This window comes from Anomaloglossus baeobatrachus, chromosome 5 (assembly GCF_048569485.1).
Source record: "Anomaloglossus baeobatrachus isolate aAnoBae1 chromosome 5, aAnoBae1.hap1, whole genome shotgun sequence".
Classification (NCBI taxonomy): Eukaryota; Metazoa; Chordata; class Amphibia; order Anura; family Aromobatidae; genus Anomaloglossus; species Anomaloglossus baeobatrachus.
The window spans coordinates 350,626,290-350,647,963 of NC_134357.1; the positions used below are offsets into that span (position 1 = coordinate 350,626,290).

The 21,674-nt window shown below is 49.8% G+C and overlaps 1 protein-coding gene across 2 annotated transcripts in view; it reads left to right on the plus strand.

The window, feature by feature from the left end:
* ERGIC3 (ERGIC and golgi 3) overlaps positions 1-17,958 on the plus strand; it is an 80,301-nt gene extending 62,343 nt beyond the window's left edge. For both annotated transcript variants that reach the window (XM_075347575.1, XM_075347576.1), the window contains 5 exons: positions 10,105-10,201; positions 13,675-13,739; positions 16,265-16,401; positions 16,490-16,545; positions 17,265-17,958. In XM_075347575.1, the coding sequence (XP_075203690.1) occupies positions 10,105-10,201; positions 13,675-13,739; positions 16,265-16,401; positions 16,490-16,545; positions 17,265-17,344 (435 nt within the window). In that variant the 3' untranslated portion in view covers positions 17,345-17,958. The remainder of the gene's footprint in view (positions 1-10,104; positions 10,202-13,674; positions 13,740-16,264; positions 16,402-16,489; positions 16,546-17,264) is intronic.
* Positions 17,959-21,674: the final 3,716 nt, after the last annotated feature.

Here is a 21,674-nt window from a genome sequence, read left to right on the forward strand (position 1 = left end):
CCGTATGGGCGCTACAAGCTATCTCAGCAGGTCAAGCGCAAATTGAAGCAGCCACATGCATGGCCGCGCCACAAGTGGCACCCATTACCACCCAGACCTCGGCAATTGCGTCTTACGCTATTATTGCTGTCCTGGACTCTGCGAGCCGTACGGCGGTCGCGGCCGCCAATTCGGTGGTACTCCGCAGGGCCTTGTGGCTACGGGAATGGAAGGCAGATTCTGCTTCCAAAAAAGCGCTTAACCAGTTTGCCAATTTCTGGCGACAGGCTGTTTGGCGAGCGTCTGGATGAAATCATCACACAATCCAAGGGAAAGGATACATCCTTACCCCAGTCCAAACAGGACATACCCCAACAGAGGAGAGGGCAGTCGAGGTTTCGGTCCTTTCAGGGCGGGGCAGGTCCCAATTCTCCTCGTCCAAAAGGTCTCAGAAAGAACAAAGGAACTCTCAGGCATGGCGGTCTAAGTCACGTCCTTAAAAGGCCACCGGAGGCGCCGCTAACAAAGCGGCTTCCTCATGACTTCGACCTCCTCTAGTAGCATCCTCGGTCGGTGGCAGGCTCTCCCGCTTTTGCGACACCTGGCTGCCACAAATAAAAGACCGCTGGGTGAGAGACATTCTGTCTCACGGTTACAAGATTGAGTTCACCTCTCGTCCCCCGACTCGATTCTTCAGGTCATTCCCGCCTCCCTAGCGAGCCGAGGCTCTTCTGCAGGCGCTGTGCACTCTGAAGGCAGAAGGAGTGGTGATCCCGGTTCCTCTTCAGCAACTGAGCCACGGTTTTTACTCCATCTTGTTTGTGGTCCCAAAGGAGGACGGGTCTTTCCGCCCGGTCCTGGACCTGAAACTGCTCAACAAACATGTAAAACCAGACGGTTCAGGATGGAATCCCTCCGCTTCGTCATCGCCTCAATGTCCCAAGGAGATTTCCTTGCATCGATCGATATCAAAGATGCTTATCTCCATGTACCGATTGCTCCAGAGCCCAGCGCTTCTTGCGCTTCGCCATAGGAAACGAACACCTGCAATTCGTGGCACTGCCGTTCGGCCTGGCAACAGCCCCACGGGTTTTTACCAAGGTTATGGCTACTGTAGTAGCGCTCCTACACTCGCAGGGTCACTCGGTGATCCCGTACTTGGATGCTGATCAAGGCACCCTCTCAAGAGGCATGCCAACGCATCCTCGACGCTTCCCTGGAGACTCTCCAGGGTGTCGGGTGGATGATCAATTTTCCAAAGTCAAATATGACACCGGCCCAATCGCTGACATATCTTGGCATGGAGTTTCATACCCTCTCAGCGATAGTGAAGCTTACGCTGTTCAAGCAGTAGGCACTACAGAAAGGGGTACAATCTCTCCTTCAAGGCCAGTCACACCCCTTGAGGCGCCTCATGCACTTCCTGGGGAAGATGGTGGCAGCAATGGAGGCAGTCCCTTTCGCGCAGTTTCACCTGCGTCCCCTTCAATGGGACATCCTACGCAAATGGGACAGGAAGCCGTCGTCCCTCGACAGGACCGTCTCCCTCTCTCAGGCGACCAAAGCTTCCCTTCGGTGGTGGCTTCTTCCCACTTCGTTATCGAAGGGGAAATCCTTCCTACCCCCATCCTGGGAAGTAGTCACGACGGACGCGAGTCTGTCAGGGTGGGGAGCGGTTTTTTCCCCACCACAGGGCTCAGGGTACGTGGACCCAGCAAGAGTCCTCGCTTCAGATCAACGTTCTGGAAATACGGGCAGTGTATCTTGCCCAGAAAGCGTTCCAGCAGTGGCTGGAGGGCAAGCAGATCCGAATTCAGTCGGACAATTCCACAGCGGTGGCATACATCAACCACCAAGGCGGCACACACAGCCGGCAAGCCTTCCAGGAAGTCCGGCGGATTTTGATGTGGGTGGAAGCCACGGCATCCACCATATCCGCAGTTCACATCCCAGGCGTGGAAAACTGGGAAGCAGATTATCTCAGTTGCCAGGGCATGGACGCAGGGGAATGGTCCCTTCACACGGACGTGTTTCAGGAGATCCGTTGCTGCTGGGGGGTGCCGGACGTCGACCTCATGTCGTCCCGGCACAACAACAAGGTACCAGTGTTCATGGCACGGTCTCAAGATCCCAGAGCTCTGGCGGCAGACGCCTTAGTTCAGGATGGTCGCAGTTTCAGCTCCCTTATGTGTTTCCTCCGCTGGCACTGTTGCCCAGAGTGTTACGCAAGATCAGGACCGACTGCCGCCGCGCCATCCTCGTCGCTCCAGGCTGGCCAAGGAGGTCGTGGTACCCGGATCTGTGGCATCTCACGGTCGGCCAACCGTGGACACTACCAGACCGAACAGACTTGCTATCTCGAGGGCCGTTTTTTTCCATCTGAATTCTGCGGCCCTCAACCTGACTGTGTGGCTATTGAGTCCTGGACCCTAGCGTCTTCAGGGTTATCTCAAGACGTCATTGCCACTATGAGACAGGCTAGGAAACCAACGTCCGCCAAGATCTACCACAGGACGTGGAAAATTTTCCTGTCGTGGTGCTCTGCTCAGGGTTTTTCTCCCTGGCCTTTTGACTTGACCACTTTTCTGTCCTTCCTTCAATCTGGACTGGAAAAGGGTTTGTCGCTCGGCTCCCTTAAGGGACAAGTCTCAGCGCTCTCTGTGTTTTTCCAGAAGCGCCTAGCCAGGCTTCCACAGGTACGCACGTTCCTGCAGGGGGTTTGTCACATCGTTCCTCCTTACAAGCGGCCGTTAGAACCCTGGGATCTCAACAGGGTTCTGATGGTTCTTCAGAAACCACCATTCGAGCCAATGAGAGATATTTCCCTCTCACGACTTTCGCAGAAAGTGGTTTTTCTAGTAGCAGTCACTTCTCTTCGGAGAGTGTCTGAGCTAGCAGCATTGTCGTGCAAAGCCCCTTTCCTGGTGTTTCACCAGGACAAGGTGGTTCTACGTCCGGTTCCGGATTTTCTCCCTAAGGTGGTATCCTCCTTTCATCTTAATCAGGATATCTCCTTACCTTCTTTTCTTCGGCGCTCCATTGGGAGACCCAGACGATTGGGTGTATAGCACTGCCTCCGGAGGCCACACAAAGCAATTACACTAAAAAGTGTAAGGCCCCTCCCCTTCTGGCTATACACCCCCAGTGGGATCACTGGCTCACCAGTTTTCTGCTTTGTGCGAAGGAGGTCAGACATCCACGCATAGCTCCACTGTTTAGTCAGCAGTAGCTGCTGACTATATCGGATGGAAGAAAAGAGGGCCCATATGGGGCCCCCAGCATGCTCCCTTCTTACCCCACTTGTTGTTTGTAAGGTTGAGGTACCCATTGCGGGTACGGAGGCTGGAGCCCACATGCTGTTTTCCTTCCCCATCCCCCTGAGGGGCTCTGAGGAAGTGGGATCTTACCGGCCACCAAGCCCTGAGGCCGGGCTCCATCCACAGACCCATTGAACCTGCTGGATGTGGAGCGGGAGTGCCGTTCAGGGACAAGGCCCTGCAACTTTCAGGTACGCTGTGTCCCCGTATGGCAGGCCACGCACACCCCAGGCTTGCTGGGTGTGCTAGTGCGCCGGGGACTGTAGCGCTGTGCGCTGGGCTTATAGTCCCCGCAGATTACTGGGGGACTTTGTGTGTGGATCGCCGCGCCGACCGCCCCTGGAGCGGCGGCGCAGCTGCGACTTGTAGTGCGCCGGGGACGCGCCGACCGCGCTTTTACGGCGGCGGCGCTTCTAACTTTAGTCCCCGGTTTTCTGCGGCCTAGCTCCGCTTCGTTAACGCCCCCCACCCTGTCAGTCAGGGTAGGGGAGAGACGTTGTTCAATCGGCAGCGCCGAGGGCTGGAGCACGATTTACATGCTCCAGCCCTCTCACTGAGCACAGTAGGACACAGGCTTCGCGCTTTTTTCTCTGTGCACGCCCTAGGCCCGCCCCCAGGCTTGCAGCTCCCCAGGACGCCGGCAGCCATTATACACATGCAGTCTGGCTGGAGAACGGACGCAGGCTCTGAGGGACCCAGGCTAGGGGTTTCTGGCGACCACACACCCGCGCTAAGCGGGCGGTAAGCAGCACATACGTGCGGCCCCACTAGTGCCACAGTGTTATATTTGTGTACTGCACTGTAAGGTCGCTTCTTGGCTGTACACCCTATATTGCTTTGAGGAGACAACAGCATGTCATCCGCTAAACGCAAGGGTGCCAAGGCACGGGCTGTATACACTGCTTGTACAGCATGTGGGGCTAATCTACCAGCAGGCTCCAACGACTCTCATTGTGTGCAATGTTCAGTCCCAGTGGCACTTCGTCAGCCAGAGCCTATTGTGGTGGTAGCCCAGGCAGAGACGCCTGTGAACCCTACCCCGGTGACGGGGACAGAATTTGCAGTCTTTGCTGATAAAATGTCTGTGACTATGACAAAAATCCTGGAGACCTTGCAGTCCAGGCCAGTTGTTCAGACCATGGACACCGCTGTGTCTATGTTCCCCGGCCCCCCTCAGCTGGAATTAATCCGTAATTCAAGGGGGTCCCAGGCATCACAGGCTGAGGGCTCTGACTCCGATGACAGTCCCAGTCCGCCTAAGCGAGCTCGCTGGGAGAGACCCTCCACGTCATCACGCGGATCAGGGTCTGAGCGAGAAGGGTCTCTATATGATGGCTCAGAGGTGGGTGATCAGGAGTCTTGTCCTGACGCCGCACTCAATTTGGATACGCCAGATGGTGACGCCATGGTAAATGACCTTATAGCGGCCATCAATAGGCTGTTGGATATTTCTCCCCCAGCCCCTTCTGCAGAGGAGGCAGCTGCACAGCAGGAGAAATTCCATTTCCTGTATCCCAAGCGTAAATTGAGTACTTTTCTGGACCACTCTGACTTCAGAGAATCCATCCAGAAACACAATACTTATCCGGACAAGCGTTTTTCTAAACGCCTTAAGGATACACGTTATCCTTTTCCCCCTGACGTGGTCAAACGCTGGACCCAGTGTCCAAAAGTGGACCCTCCAATATCCAGGCTTGCAGCTAGATCCATAGTTGCAGTGGAGGATGGGGCTTCACTTAAAGATGCCAATGACAGACAGATGGACCTTTGGTTGAAATCTGTCTATGAAGCTATTGGCGCGTCGTTTGCTCCAGCATTCGCGGCCGTGTGGGCGCTCCAAGCTATTTCAGCTGGTCTGGCACAGGTGGACTCTCTCATACGTCCAGCAGTGCCGCAAGTGGCGTCCCTAACTACGCAAATGTCTGCGTTTGCGACCTACGCTATCAATGCGGTACTGGACTCTACGAGCCGTACCTCAATGGCATCCGCCAACTCTGTAGTTTTGCGCAGAGCCTTGTGGTTAAAGGAATGGAAAGCAGATTCTGCTTCTAAAAAATGTTTAACCAGCTTGCCATTATCTGGAGACAGACTGTTTGGTGAGCAATTGGCGGAAATCATTAAACAGTCCAAAGGTAAGGACTCCTCCTTACCCCAGCCCAGATCAAGCAAACCTCCACAGAGGAAGTGGCAGTCAAAGTTTCGGTCCTTTCGAGGCTCGGGCAAGCCCCAATTCTCCTCGTCCAAAGGGACTCAGAAAGAGCAAAGGAGCTCTGATTCCTGGCGGGCTCACTCACGCCCCAAGAAAGCAACCGGAGGTACCGCTTCCAAGGCGGCTGCCTCATGACTTTCGGCCGCCTCCCTCCGCATCCTCGGTCGGTGGCAGGCTCTCCCGCTTTTGCGACATTTGGCTGCCACAGGTCAAAGACCGGTGGGTAACAGACATTTTGTCTCACGGGTACAGGATAGAGTTCAGTTCTCGTCCTCCGCCTCGGTTCTTCAGAACTTCCCCACATCCCGACCGAGCAGATGCCCTTCTGCAGGCGGTGAATTCTCTAAGAGCAGAAGGAGTGGTGGTCCCTGTTCCTCTTCAGGAACGAGGTCAAGGTTTTTACTCCAATCTCTTTGTGGTGCCAAAAAAGGACGGCTCATTCCGTCCTGTTCTGGACCTAAAACTGCTCAACAAGCATGTGAACGCCAGGCGGTTCCGGATGGAATCCCTCCGCTCAGTCATTGCCTCAATGTCTCAAGGAGATTTCCTAGCATCAATAGACATCAAGGATGCTTATCTCCACGTGCCGATTGCTACAGAGCACCAACGCTTTCTACGCTTCGTGATAGGAGACGACCATCTTCAGTTCGTAGCTCTGCCATTTGGTCTGGCGACAGCCCCATGGGTGTTCACCAAGATCATGGCGGCAGTGGTAGCAGTCTTGCACTCTCAGGGACACTCTGTGATCCCTTACTTGGACGATCTACTGGTCAAGGCACCCTCTCAAGAGGCATGCCAACTCAGCTTGACTGTTGCACTGGAGACTCTCCAGACGTTCGGGTGGATCATCAACTTCTCAAAGTCAAATCTGTCACCGACCCAATCACTAACATATCTTGGCATGGAGTTTCATACTCTCTCAGCGATAGTGAAGCTTCCGCTGGACAAGCAGCGGTCTCTACAGACTGGGGTGCAGGCTCTCCTTCAAAGTCAGTCGCACTCCTTAAGACGCCTCATGCACTTCCTCGGGAAGATGGTGGCGGCAATGGAGGCGGTTCCGTTTGCGCAGTTTCATCTGCGCCCACTTCAATGGGACATTCTCCGCCAATGGGACGGGAAGTCAAAATCCCTGGACAGGAAAGTCTCCCTTTCCCAGACGGCCAAGGACTCTCTGCAGTGGTGGCTTCTTCCCACCTCATTATCACAGGGAAGATCCTTCCTACCACCGTCTTGGGCGGTGGTCACGACAGACGCGAGTCTGTCAGGGTGGGGAGCAGTTTTTCTCCACCACAGGGCTCAGGGTACGTGGACTCAGCAGGAGTCCACCCTTCAGATCAATGTTCTGGAAATCAGAGCAGTATATCTTGCCCTACTAGCCTTCCAGCAGTGGCTGGAAGGAAGGCAGATCCGAATTCAGTCGGACAACTCCACAGCGGTGGCATACATCAACCACCAAGGGGGGACACGCAGTCGGCAAGCCTTCCAGGAAGTCCGGCGGATTCTGATGTGGGTGGAAGCCACGGCCTCCACCATATCCGCAGTTCACATCCCCGGCGTAGAAAACTGGGAAGCAGACTTCCTCAGTCGCCAGGGCATGGACGCAGGGGAATGGTCCCTTCACCCAGACGTGTTTCAGGAAATCTGTCGCCGATGGGGAAGGCCGGACGTCGACCTCATGGCGTCCCGGAACAACAACAAGGTCCCGACCTTCATGGCACGGTCTCGCGATCAAAGAGCGCTGGCGGCAGACGCCCTAGTGCAAGATTGGTCGCAGTTCCGGCTCCCTTATGTGTTTCCACCTCTGGCACTCTTGCCCAGAGTGCTACGCAAGATCAGATCCGATTGCAGCCGCGTCATACTCGTCGCCCCAGACTGGCCGAGGAGGGCGTGGTATCCGGATCTGTGGCAGCTCACGGTCGGCCAACCGTGGGCACTACCAGACCGACCAGACTTACTGTCCCAAGGGCCGTTTTTCCATCGGAATTCTGCGGCCCTGAACCTGACTGTGTGGCCATTGAGTCCTGGATCCTAGCGTCTTCAGGATTATCCCAAGGGGTCGTTGCCACCATGAGACAGGCTAGGAAGCCCACGTCCGCTAAGATCTACCACAGAACGTGGAGGATATTCTTATCCTGGTGCTCTGCTCAGGGAGTGTCCCCCTGGCCATTTGCATTGCCTACCTTTCTTTCTTTCCTGCAATCTGGGTTAGAAAAAGGTTTGTCGCTCGGCTCCCTTAAAGGTCAGGTCTCGGCGCTATCCGTCTTTTTTCAGAGGCGTTTGGCACGCCTTCCTAAGGTGCGCACGTTCCTACAGGGGGTTTGCCATATCGTACCCCCGTACAAGCGGCCGTTAGATCCATGGGATCTGAACAGGGTACTAGTTGCCCTTCAGAAGCCGCCCTTCGAGCCTCTGAGGGAGGTTTCACTTTCTAGACTATCACAGAAAGTGGCTTTTCTGGTAGCGATCACATCTCTTCGGAGAGTGTCTGAGCTGGCAGCGCTATCATCCAAGGCTCCCTTCCTGGTCTTCCACCAGGACAAGGTAGTGCTGCGCCCCATTCAGGAGTTTCTCCCGAAGGTGGTATCCTCTTTTCATCTTAATCAGGATATCTCTTTGCCTTCGTTTTGTCCTCATGCAGTTCATCGGTATGAGAAGGATTTACATTTGTTGGATCTGGTGAGAGCACTCAGAATCTACATTCCCCGCACGGCGCCCTTGCGCCGTTCGGATGCACTCTTTGTCCTTGTCGCTGGTAAGCGCAAAGGGTTGCAGGCTTCTAAGGCCACCCTGGCTCGATGGATCAAAGAACCAATTCTTGAAGCCTACCGTTCTGCTGGGCTTCCGGTTCCATCAGGTCGAGTCTGCACACTTTCACCAAACATTATCAGGTGCATACCTATGCTTCGGCGGACGCCAGCCTAGGTAGAAGAGTCCTGCAGGCGGCAGTTGCCTCCCTATAGGGGAGGGCTGTCTTGCAGCTCTAACATGAGGTATTCTTTACCCACCCAGGGACAGCTTTTGGACGTCCCAATCGTCTGGGTCTCCCAATGGAGCGCCGAAGAAGAAGGGAATTTTGTTACTTACCGTAAATTCCTTTTCTTCTAGCTCCTATTGGGAGACCCAGCACCCGCCCTGTTGTCCTTCGGGATTTTTGGTTGTTTTTTGGGTACACATGTTGTTCATGTTGAACGGTTTTCAGTTCTCCGACGTTACTTCGGAGTGAATTTGTTTAAACCAGTTATTGGCTTTCCTCCTTCTTGCTTTTGCACTAAAACTGGTGAGCCAGTGATCCCACTGGGGGTGTATAGCCAGAAGGGGAGGGGCCTTACACTTTTTAGTGTAATTGCTTTGTGTGGCCTCCGGAGGCAGTGCTATACACCCAATCGTCTGGGTCTCCCAATAGGAGCTAGAAGAAAAGGAATTTACGGTAAGTAACAAAATTCCCTTCTTTTATCCTCATCCAGTTCACCAATGTGAAAAGGATTGGCACTTGTTAGATTGGGTGAGAGCACTCAGACTCTACATTTCTCGTACGGCGCCCCTGCGCCGCTCGGATGCACTCTTTGTCCTTGTCGCTGGCCAGCGTAAAGGGTCACAGGCTTCCAAATCAACCCTGGCTCGGTGGATCAAGGAGCCAATTATCGAAGCCTACCGTTCTGCTGGGCTTCCGGTTCCCTCAGGGCTGAAGGCCCATTCTACCAGAGCCGTGGGCGCGTCCTGGGCTTTGAGGCACCAGGCTACGGCTCAGCAGGTGTGTCAGGCGGCTACCTGGTCGAGCCTGCACACTTTCACGAAGCACTATCAGGTGCATACCTATGCTTCGGCGGATGCCAGCCTAGGTAGAGGAGTCCTTCAGGCGGCGGTTGCCCACCTGTAGGAAGAGGCCGTTTTACGGCTCTATTATGAGGTATTATTTTACCCACCCAGGGACTGCTTTTGGACGTCCCAATTGTCTGGGTCTCCCAATAGAGCGACAAAGAAGAAGGGAATTTTGTTTACTTACCGTAAATTCCTTTTCTTCTAGCTCTAATTGGGAGACCCAGCGCCCGCCCCTGTTTTTTTGTGTACACATGTTGTTCATGTTGAATGGTTTCAGTTCTCCGATATTCCTTCGGATTGAAGTTACTTTTAACCAGTTTATAATTCTTTTTCCTCCTTCTTGCTTTTGCACCAAAACTGAGGAGCCCGTGGGAGCACGGGGGGTGTATAGGCAGAAGGGGAGGGGCTTAACACTTTTGAGTGTAATACTTTGTGCGGCCTCCGGAGGCATAGCCTATACACTCAATTGTCTGGGTCTCCCAATTAGAGCTAGAAGAAAAGGAATTTACGGTAAGTAAACAAAATTCCCTTCTTTGCTTTGCTAGACGAGTAACTTTGGTTTACAAGCACACTCCTAGAACGGATTGTTCTCGTAAACCAAGGTTCCACTGTATTTGCAGATGAGGAATAGAAGAAGTCAATTTTCAGGGGTTTTTTGGCAATGCTTCCTTTTATGAATTGGGCTTGATCCTAAACATTCTGACACTGTAATCGCTGATGGAACTGTCTGTATTACATGTTAACTTGATGCATTTATAAGTGTGTTTATTTTCCCCACAGATTAATATGACACATCATATTAAACATCTCTCTTTTGGAAGAGACTATCCAGGTCTAGTTAACCCTCTTGATGGGACAAGTGTTTCTGCCTTACAATGTGAGTGAGTCTTGTTTTCTCCAGGTTCATTGGTATGTAATGAGAATGCGGCTCCCTGACATTACCACTATGGCTTCTCCTTCAGCCACATCACTCAATGCATTACATACCATGGTGGCACTAAAGATTATTCAATGCATGTTACATAGAGTAGCTGCTCATATACTGTGAACTTACAAGACTATGTACACTCAACTCACAGTATATGAGCAGCTACTCTATGTAAGTTTAGTAAGGCTCTGTGAATATTGATATACTACCCAAGGCAAGGAGTTTTACACAATCTCTGTATATATGAACATATCTTCACAATTGGATTAAGGCTCTGTGCGCACTAGAAAAGTGATTTTTCTCAAGAAAATTTCTTGAGAAACTTCTGGGAGTTGAAGATTTCCGCACCTGCGGGAAAAACGCATGCGGATTTGCCGTGGATTTACCGCGGATTTACCGCAGGTTGCTCCCTGCGGTTTTGCAATAAATAATATAGATAATCGATAGATAATGGATAGAGTGAAAGATGGATAGATGAATAGATACTTCGGCCTGTTTCACACGTCAGTGATTCTGGTACGTTTGTGCTTTTTTTTTTAAACGTACGAGAATCCCTGACATACGCAGACCCATTATAATGAATGGGTCTGCTCACACGTCAGTGATTTTTCAATGCACGTGTCTCCGTGCGGCGTACTCGCGTGTGCGTGATTGCCGCACGGAGACATGTCCATTTTTTTTCTGGCATCACTGATGTCGTGGTCCGTGAAACACGTGCCAGAAAAAAACGTGCTTTTAAAATAAAAAACATTTTTACTCACCCGGCTTCAGCGGCGCTCTCTGCAGCCCGTGCAGCCTGCTGCTTCTGAGCCGGCTCATTACTGTCGCGCATATTCATGATGCACGACACAGCCGACCCGGAAGCAGCTGCTGCGGGGGTCAGCGCTGGCCAGATGCTGCACCGCGGGAGCGATCAGCACCATGGAGAGCGGGAGCGCGCACAGGTGAGTTGATTTCTAAGTGCAATCACGGGCCACGGAGAATGGAGCCCGGATTGCACTTAGACAACCCACGTGTGCCGTAATTCACGGCACATGCAGGGACATGTGCATGTTTTACACGCCAGTGAAAAAACGTCAGTGTTTTTCACTGACGTGTGAAACGGACCATAGATAGATAGATGAGAAAGACCTATAGAATGTCCCACCTCCCTGCATTTTCTAAGCTGGCACCCTTTAGTGACTTTCATGTGGCACTAAGGCTATGTGCGCACGTTGCGTACAGTCACTGCAGAAATTTCTGCAGCGATCTGAAGAGCACATGTGCGCTTTAAATCGCTGCAGAAATGTCCGTAGTGAAAAAAAAAAAAAGCCGATTCCATGCGCTCTGCCTGCAGCTCCTGCCATAGACAGAGCAGGAGCTGCCGGCAAAGCGCACGGAAGAAGTGACATGTCACTTCTTAGAACGCAGCGCTTCGGCAGAAGCCGAAGCGCTGCGCTCTAAAACGCCACGTGCGCACGGCCCCTGCACAATCTCCATAGACTGTGCAGGGGAAGCAGGACGCATGCAGTTACGCCGCGCTACAAAGCGCAGCGTAACTGCATGTATTTACGCAACGTGCGCACATAGCCTAAAGGGTGCTTAGCCTTGTATTTAGCCATAAAATAAATAAATAATTAAAAAAAAACGACGTGAGGTCTCCCCATCTTTTGTAGCCAGCTAGGGTAAAGCAGACGGCTGCAGCCTGCAAACTACAGCTGGCAGTTTCACCTTGGCTGGTAATCCAAAATAGAGGGCACCCCACGCTGTTATTTTACATTAAATAAATAATTTAAAACAAAAAACGTGGGGTCCCCCCAAATTGGATCACCAGCCAAGGTAAAGCGGACAGCTGTGGTCTGGTATTCTCAGACTAGGGAGGTCCACTGTTATTGGACACTCCCCAGCCTAAAAATAGCAGGCCGCAGCCGCCCCAGAAGTGGCGCATCCATTAGACGTGCCAATCCTGGCGCTTCGCCCCAGCTCATCCCGCGCCCTGGTGCGATGGCAAACGAGGTCATATATGGGGTTGATGCCAGATGTGTAATGTCACCTGGCATCAAGCCCTGGGGTTGGTGAGGTCAGGCGTCTATCAGATACCAGACATCACCAACCCAGTCAGTAAGAAATAAAAAATAGACAACAAAAAAAGTTTTATTTGAAAAAACACTCCCCAAAACATTCCCTCTTTAACCAATTTATTGAAAAGAACAATCAATTCCACGTCCGGCGTAATCCAATAAGGAGGGGGGGGCACGGCGATCCATACCATAGTCGCTGTCCCAGTCAATGAAGAACAGAATGTTCCCCATTGGCTGGGAGAGCAATGCAGTGACCTGAGCTAACATCAATAGGTCAGCCCAGGTCACTGCAGGGGATGCCGAGCGCTGCCATCAGGAGCATAGATGAGATCATTACCTTCTGTGATCATCTCCTGTACTGCTGACGTCAGCGCTGTCACTTACTTCTATGCCCGCCGCGTTGTCAGAAGTATCGCGAGAGCCCGTGACGTCACCGCTAGTGACAGTCTCGGGCCGCTCGCGAGACGGGCATAGACAGCAGTGACAGCGCTGACGTCAGGAGGCAGGAGATCGTCACAGCAGGTAATGATCTCACTTCCTGACAGCAGCGATCGTCATCCCCGCGGCTCCCAGCACTGCAGGGTGTCAGTGTCTGCCTGCGCTGCCGCGTGACAGGCTGCTGACACTGCGGGCAGACACTGACACCCTGCAGTGCAGTGTCAGTGTCTGCCTGTGTCAGTGTCTGCCTGCACTGCAGCGTGACAAGCTGCTGACACTGCGGGCAGACACTGACACCCTGCAGTGCAGGCAGCCGCGAGGCCGGAGCTGGACACAGACTGCACGGGCACCTGGAGGTTGCACGGAAGTTCTTCTGTGCGGCGTCCAGGGAGTGTGACGTCTGTGTTTACTCTGCTCCGCTTCCTCTTCCTGGCATAATGACATCGCTTCCTGCAAAACCGCAGGCAGCGATGAGCATTACCGCAGGTAAATCGCGGCTATACCGGGGGTATACCGCACATCATTTGCTACCTGCGGTATACCCCCGGAATTTTGCGATTACATTACAGTGAATGGAGTGAAATTCCGGGGGTATACCGCAGGTACCTGTGGAAAAGAATTGACATGCTCATTTTCTCAAGAAAGTTTCTCGAGAAAATTTTCTCAAGGAAATTTCTTGAGAAAAATCCGCACAGTGCGCACAGCTATTTTTTTTTCTCATAGGATTTGCTGGGAAATGTCTGCACAAAGATTGCAGACATTTCTCAAGAAATTTCTGCAGCAAATCCGCGGGTAAATCCGCGGGCAAAACGGCCTAGTGCGCACAGAGCCTAAAGCTTTCAGGATTTACTAATTTGTCTTTGTAAGAAATTTCTAGAAATTAATAGAATTGCTGAATCTATATCTATTTTATCTCTGTTATAGCATCTATGATGTTCCAGTACTTTGTGAAAATTGTTCCTACAGTATACGTGAAAGTAGATGGAGAGGTAAGAAAAGCAGGCTGCAAAGTATCTGTGAATTGTGACTCGTGGGTTTAGTTCTTTGTTTGCATTCAGACCAAAAATTGTGGGTTTGGTTGGGCAAATAATTTAAATACACCTTTCCACCTACTGGTTTCCCATGGATCTACTCACTCCTCTTGCTCTGTGAAGCCAGAGCTGTCAATTAAAGAAGAGATGGTGGAGGGTGGGAGAGGTGGGGAAAGGTGTATTTTACTGAATGATTAGCCCCGCCATGTTTTTGGTTTGAATAGTCAAACTTTGACATAGTCTCTTAAGTAAAGTCATGGCCATACTGGCACTGTAATACTGATTAAATTGATACCTGTGGTGAGGAAATCCGTTCTGTGGTATTTTTGTTTTTCTTTATTTTTTCGAGTTCTCAATTGGCATGTGTGTAAATTGAGAACTCATAGCAGTGACTTTAAGGTGACTGCACATATACCACCAACATCATTTTATTGGAGATGGTATTCTATGCCGATAAGCGGGTAGAATAATGCAACATGCTGATGTCAAAGATTGACAGCAGTATCTAACAGGTTAACAGCCTTGGGTAACTTAGAGGCAGGTGATGGCTAAATAATTCAACCATCATCTGCTTGTAAATATGTGGGCTCAGCGTGCGAGCCCACATTAAAGTCGGGGACACAACATGTAATATATAAAGCTCAGTGTATGTATGTATGTCTGTTAAAGGAATCCGCACCGTCGCATTTACAATCACGAAATTTTGCACAGACGCCTCATGTGACCCAGAGAGCGTCGTAGACTATGTTGTGACAGAAAAATTTAACCCCGTGCTTTACAGTTAGTCTCTATAATCCTGCCGCTATTAAACTGAATGGAGGTGGGAGCTATAGGTTATTAATAGCAACTGTCAGTGGTTGCTATAGGAACAAAATAAACTGTTAGTTGAAGCTTATGCGTGATGTTATGATGTCGGTGGAGAGATGGAGACAGACAGACAGATGGCAGAGAGTCAGCCCTGGGCAGAGAGTCAGCCCTGGGCAGAGAGTCAGCCCTGGGCAGAGAGTCAGCCCTGGGCAGAGAGTCAGCCCTGGGCAGAGAGTCAGCCCTGGGCAGAGAGTCACACACACACTAGACTGATACGAGTACAGAGAGAGACACACACATAGACTGATACAAGTACAGACAGAGACACACACATAGACTGATACAAGTACAGACAGAGACACACACATAGACTGAGACTGGGAGAGAGACAGAAAGACAGTTGCTATCCCGGGCAACACCCGGGTACTACAGCTAGTATGACATAATTGTAAGTTAAGGATGTTGCTACTCGCATCTGCTGTTTTTCTTTTTTTGCATCGGTCTGGAGCACAGTCGACTCTACAATGTTTTCAAAAGAATGATGACAGCAGTAAGCTGTGCCACAGACAGATACAAAATACACTGCATGTTTCCACAAAGTGGGAAATTCATCAGTGCTCATGTAATGATTATAGAACTCGCATAGTGGGAGGTCTGCAGCATACATCACACAGGAGATTCTGAGACTGCTAAATACACATCACACACGAGACACAGACTGCAACATATATATCACATGGGAGACGTTGAGACTCTGGTGTGCATGTACATTACGCAGGAGACGCTGATACTCTGCTGTGCATGTACGTCACGCAGGAGATGCTGAGACTGCTGTGCATGTACGTCACGCAGGAGATGCTGAGACTCTGTTGTGCATGTATGTCACATAGGAGACTTACTCTGCTGTGAATGTACGTCACGCAGGAGATGCTGAGACTCTGCTGTGCATGTACGTCACATAGGACACTCACTCTGCTGTGCATGTATGTCACGCAGGAGATGCTGAGACTCTGCTGTGCATGTACGTCACATAGGACACTCACTCTGCTGTGAATGTACGACACGTAGGAGACGCTGAGACTCTGCTGTGCATGTACGTCACATAGGAGACTCACTCTGCTGTGCATGTACGTCACATAGGAGACTCACTCTGCTGTGCATGTACGTCACATAGGAGACTCACTCTGCTGTGCATGTACATCACGTAGGAGACGCTGAGGTCAAAGCATTAAGTGCGCTAACTCCACCTACAAAGAATGTCCTGTCACGGTGTGCATTAGTAAAGGTTACTTGCTCATTACAGTGCCTTAAAAAGGCAACTGGACCAAATATTTTGGCCCACTCGCTATCTTCCATGAGGCCTGATCAAATTACATTTCAAGTCTGGAGTTTTGTCAATTTAAAACCATTTCAATGCTGGCGTTTTGATTCACTGCATTAGAAAAATGAAGCGCTCAATAAAAAAAAAAGATATAATATTCCATGCTGGATGCTCTAAACTAAAGAATACCTACAGGCCTTGGATTTGTGCATACACTGGCGTATCTGTATCTTACATAAGACTGGTAATGTTCAGCTGTTTGAATAGAAGCAACCAATTTTTCGGCATCCTTTGCAATCCTGTTCTTGCCACAATGTATAACTTATTTACTGATGATACTATTTTGTTTCTCTAGGTATTACGCACCAATCAGTTTTCAGTGACCAGGCATGAAAAGATTGCAAACGGTTTGATTGGTGATCAGGGTTTACCAGGGGTGTTTGTCCTATATGAGCTTTCTCCTATGATGGTAAAACTGACAGAAAAGCACAGGTGAGATTCCTCCTCTGCTCTGTTATCTTGCGATGTGACTTGTACATTCTGGTACTCACACATATGCAATGATCTGGTTTTTTTCTAGATCATTTACCCACTTTCTAACTGGTGTGTGTGCCATTATAGGAGGAGTGTTCACAGGTAAGTGTTAAGGGTGTTCTGTTTATATATCATTAATTTAAAGGGAGTCTGTCACCAGGATTTTACCACCTAATCTGAGAGCAGCATAATGTAGAGGCAGACACCCTGATTCCAGCGATGTGTCACTTACTGGGTTGCTTAGTGTAGTTTTGAAAATCTACTGCTGATTAAGCAGTGATTTTATAATTAGAGGACTTGGCGTGCTGCCAGATATCCAGCATATTAATGAGCTCTGTATAACTGCTAGATCTGCAGCAGAGAAAACATTGATTTTATCAAAATGACCACAAACAGCTCAGTAAGGGACACATAACTTGAATCATGGTCTCTGTCTCTACATTATGCCCTTCTCAGTTGAGGGAGCAAGAAACTGGTGACAGATTCCCTTTAAGTTTACCAGTTAAAAGCCTTTCCACCGTCACAAAAAAGCACACCTGCCTACCAATCTCCTACCACTCTTCTGTCGTGGCTCGGATCCCGGATTGTCTCCCTGGGTCCTTTTGACAGGCATAAAGCTGCTACAACCAATCACTGGCTCAGGCAGCATCAGGAGTGTGGATTTGCTAAGAGTGTGTGCTTTTTATTGGACCATGCAGTGTGCTTTGTTTGTTTTGTTCTTTTTTTGTTATGTAAAATTGGATGCTGAAAACGAGTCGTCGATGTACCTTTTGGCTGCTATACCTGCTTTACATTTTATCTTCTTTACTCTCATGACACAGTTGCTGGACTTATTGATTCACTCATCTACCACTCTACACGTGCCATTCAGAAAAAAATTGAACTTGGGAAAACCACATAATAAGGGGCAAAAAATGTTCCTACCATCTTCAGGACAGAGACTGGGATATCTGCACAATGGAAATCAGGACTGGACCGTGTTGTCTTTCTGGGAAAACGCCATGAAACAGATTTAAGACGCCTTTGGTTGGAGCCTGCATTGTTTCCCACGGAAATATTTTATGCATAATGTGCAGTGTACTAGGGCAACGTACGGCCGGTTCATTCTGTATGACTGGTGAGGGCTTCTCTTGTTCTTAATTTCATCCTCCTCGGTGCTCCACCAAGGTGGGAGGTGACAGCAACTCTCTTCCATCACGTCTGGGAATGTGACGTCTTTGATGGACAGTGTGTTTTTTTTTTTTTTTTTTCTTTGGGGGGGGGGGGAGGAGGTTCCAAGTCTCCACTCCTGTTCTCATCCTGCCCCTCTGAGAATGGCCACCTCTGCCTGGGTATACCCATGCCTCTGTGCACCCACTTTTTTCTCAGTGTGTTACAAGGGGCGACTTGTCACATTGATCCAGGTGTACCGTATTTTTTTTTTTTTTTTAATGCAATGACTTGCATCATGGAGGTGACTGTAATTGTGGATCTTATTGCTGTACAGCCATTAAATTAACAGAATGATTGATTCTTTTAAGTTGTCAGCTGAAAATGATTTTTATTACTTGCATGTGCAATATTTGCATCAGGGCTCTTTATTCTTGTGTGTTTACTCTTCTGTTTCTTCTTTTATCAGGTATGTTTTTGTTTTCCTCCTTTACTTAAGACTTATTACAGGCTAATGGCTCATTTTTAATTTTAGTATTTTTTTTTTTTTGCAAATGTCACTGGTAATGTCGGTATAGATGTGTGACCGGAGATCTTAGTATTGTACTCGAGTGTTTTTCATTATTCTAAGCAGCTGTTGCAACCAAACTGTGTTGTAGAAGACATTGTATATCTGCAATTTTATACCGCAGTCTCTAGTATCTGCTTGGTTATGCAGTAGATCAAGCCTCCAAAACATAACTACACAGGACTCTAGAAATGCTGGGTGAGGGTCACCTTTACAGGTTTTTCCACAAAGATAATACCCTTCTAGTTTGCTTCAGGAACTGTACTTGACCGGAACCAGGAGAAGGTCCAAGTGGAGGTTGGGGTGATCGTGGCAGTGTAAGTCAAAGAGGCGGAAGAAGACAATCTGTTTTTTGCCTTTGTATTTTTTTTTTGGGAGGGGGAGTCAATTTTTTTGTTTCCTTTTTTTCAGGGGTTAATGTAGTTGTCAAGTCAGCCAAAGGTACGTACAACTCCTGTGTAATCCTGTTAAATAGTGCTGACCTATCAGTAAGCACTGATAGACGTGTGGACTTGTACTTTTCCCATCATGCTGGATAAGCGCTGCCTCCTGCTAATACGCACCACATCAGATGGTGTGGGCGTGCTGCAGGTGAATTGGGTCTACACTGCGGCCATGGTGACAACCTTCCACAGTGGTGCAACATTTGTGTTGGCCACTTCCTCCTTTTCCTCTGCCTTGTTCTTCCAATAAGCCCCTACTGTCTGGTGGGTATGCAATAAGTAGAGCCTCTACCAGCGTGCACTTATATTCACACATTTTATATTCCCACTCTAGTGCAGAAAGTAGCAATGCTACATTGTCTCTGTAATGTGGATCTATCATTGTGGTCACCCAGTAATCAGCACTGGTCTGAGTATTGGCAACTCGCCAGTCATTGTGCAGGCACAACCGGATGTATTGACTCATGTGTTGTTCCAGGCTGCCTAGAGGCAACAACAAGCTGTCCTCGATTACAGGTGTGTGGCCTGGGTCCTCTTTATTAGAGATGAGCGAACCGGTCGCGGTTCGGCTCGAGCTCGGTTCGCCGAACCGAGGTCTGGTTCGCGTTCGGTTCGGCGAACCGCTCGAACTACATAGGAAACAATGGGAGGCAATCACAAACACATAAAAACACCCTCAAAGGTGTCCAAAAGGTGACAAATAACTCACAACACAACACAAACTCATGGGAAAGTGACAAGAACAAATTCTCATGCTTAAACAAAACAGCGTTAAAAGGAAAAGAGGATGAGACACAGATATAGGCATGGCATGCCCTTCTAAAATCATGTAAAACACCGCAAGGTGACTCCAAGCGGAGTCTCCCTTTTTTTCCAAAAATTGGGCCACACAGACACCAACCCCTTCAGTGGCAGCACTTGTGCCCCAGTTGTACACTTCACAGGTAGATTTGCATCAAGCACATTCTAAAATACGCCATCCTTAACCGTCCCCAGGATGACACCAGGGTAGGTAGCAAAGTCTTTGCTGAACCATGAATTGTTCATCTTGGCTCCTTTTAAAAAAAACACAGCAAGCAAGGGTTACTCCAAGCGGAGTCTTCCTTTTTTCCAAAAATTGGGCCACACAGGCACCCACCCCATCAGTGGCAGCAATTGTGCCCTAGTTGCAAACAGGATATTTTGATTTGCATCAAGCACATTCCAAATCCACAAGCATTTACTCTCCCCAGGGTGACACAGGGGTAGTAAATTCCTTGTGGATCCATGACTTGTACATTTTGATGAACGTTAGTCTGTCCACATTGTCACTGGACAGACGCGTGCGCTTATCTGTCAGCACACACCCAGCAGCACTGAAGACACGTTCAGAGACAACGCTGGCAGCTGGACACGACAAGATCTCCAAGGCGTAAGTGGAGAGCTCTGGCCATTTTTCAAGATTTGAAGCCCAAAATGAGCAAGGCTCCATTTGCAAAGTCATGGCATTGATGTTCATTTGGAGATACTCCTGTATCATCCTCTCCAGCCGTTGACTATGTGTCAGACTTGTCTCTGGTGGCCTTGCAAAGGATGGTCTAAAAAAAATTATGAAAAGATTCAATAAAATTGCTGTTACCAGCACCAGATACGGTGCTGCTGGTACGGGTAGACTGTTGAAGATGACGTGACCGTCCCATGTTTGTCAAGTTACAACTGGGAGATTCACTCCCTGCACCACGGTTGTTTGGTGGAAAAGCCACTAAAAGCTAACTTAAAGAGTTAAGATCGAGTAACAGCTTTTGCTGATACTCCTGCATACGTGCGTCCGTTTCTATGGCTGGAATTATGTCACAAAATTTGGACTTGTACCGGGGATCTAATAGTGTGGCAAGCCAGTACTCATCATCACTTCTAATTTTGACAATACGAGGGTCATGTTGGAGGTAGTGCAGCAAGAAGGCGCTCATGTGTCTTGCGCAGCCATGCGGACCAAGTCCATGCTGTGTTTGTGGCATAGAGGTGCTAACCGTTCTTTCTTCCTCTGACATCTCCCCCCAACCTCTTTCAACTGAAATTTGACCAAGGTCTCCCTCATCCGCTGAGTCTTACATGTCCATGGACAGTTCGTCCTCCATTTCTTCATGTTCTCCTGCACCTTCCTCAACATTTCGCCTGCTACCGTGCGCCCTTGTTGATCCCTGTCCCCCATGGTCCCATGCCTGCCGCCTTGGTGATGCTGAATGTCTGGACCTTGGTGATGTTGTTGTGTCTTGCACATATGAATCCTCCTGTAGTTCCTCCCCTTCCTGTTGTCCCACCCCCTGACTCCGAATAGTGTTTAGCATGTGCTCCAGCATGTAAATGACTGGAATTGTCATGCTGATAATGGCATTGTCAGCGCTAAACATATTCGTCGCCATGTCGAAACTGTGCAGAAGGGTGCATAGGTCCTTGATCTGAGACCACTCCATCAGGGTGATCTGCCCCACCTCTGCATCTCGTTGGCCCAGGCTATACGTCATGACGTATTGCACCAGGGCTCGACGGTGCTGCCACAGTCGCTGTAACATGTGGAGAGTCGAATTCCAGCATGTCGGCACATCGCATTTCAGGCGATGAACCGGCAGGCCGAAAGACTTCTGGAGTGATACAAGTCGCTCAGCTGCGGTGGTTGAACGGCGGAAGTGAGCAGACAGTTTTCGTGCCCTGTTCAGAAGGCCATCTAGGCCGGGATAGTGTGTTAAAAATTGCTGGACAACAAGGTTCAACACGTGAGCCATACAAGGCACGTGTGTCACCTTGCCCAGGCGAACGGCCGCACCCAGGTTTGCAGCATTGTCGCACACGGCCTTACCAGGCTGCAGGTTGAGTGGAGACAACCATTTACTAAACTCAGTCTCCAGAGTTGCCCACAACTCAGCCGCTGTGTGACTCTTAGTTCCAAGACATTTCAAGCTAAAGACCGCCTGGTGCCGTTGCGCTCTGCTGCCAGCATAAATGAGGGGTGTGTGATTCCTTCTGCGCAGTTAGAATGCTGGTGGCCTGACCAGGCAGGCTTGGGGCGGAGGTGGAGGACCCAGACGAGGTTG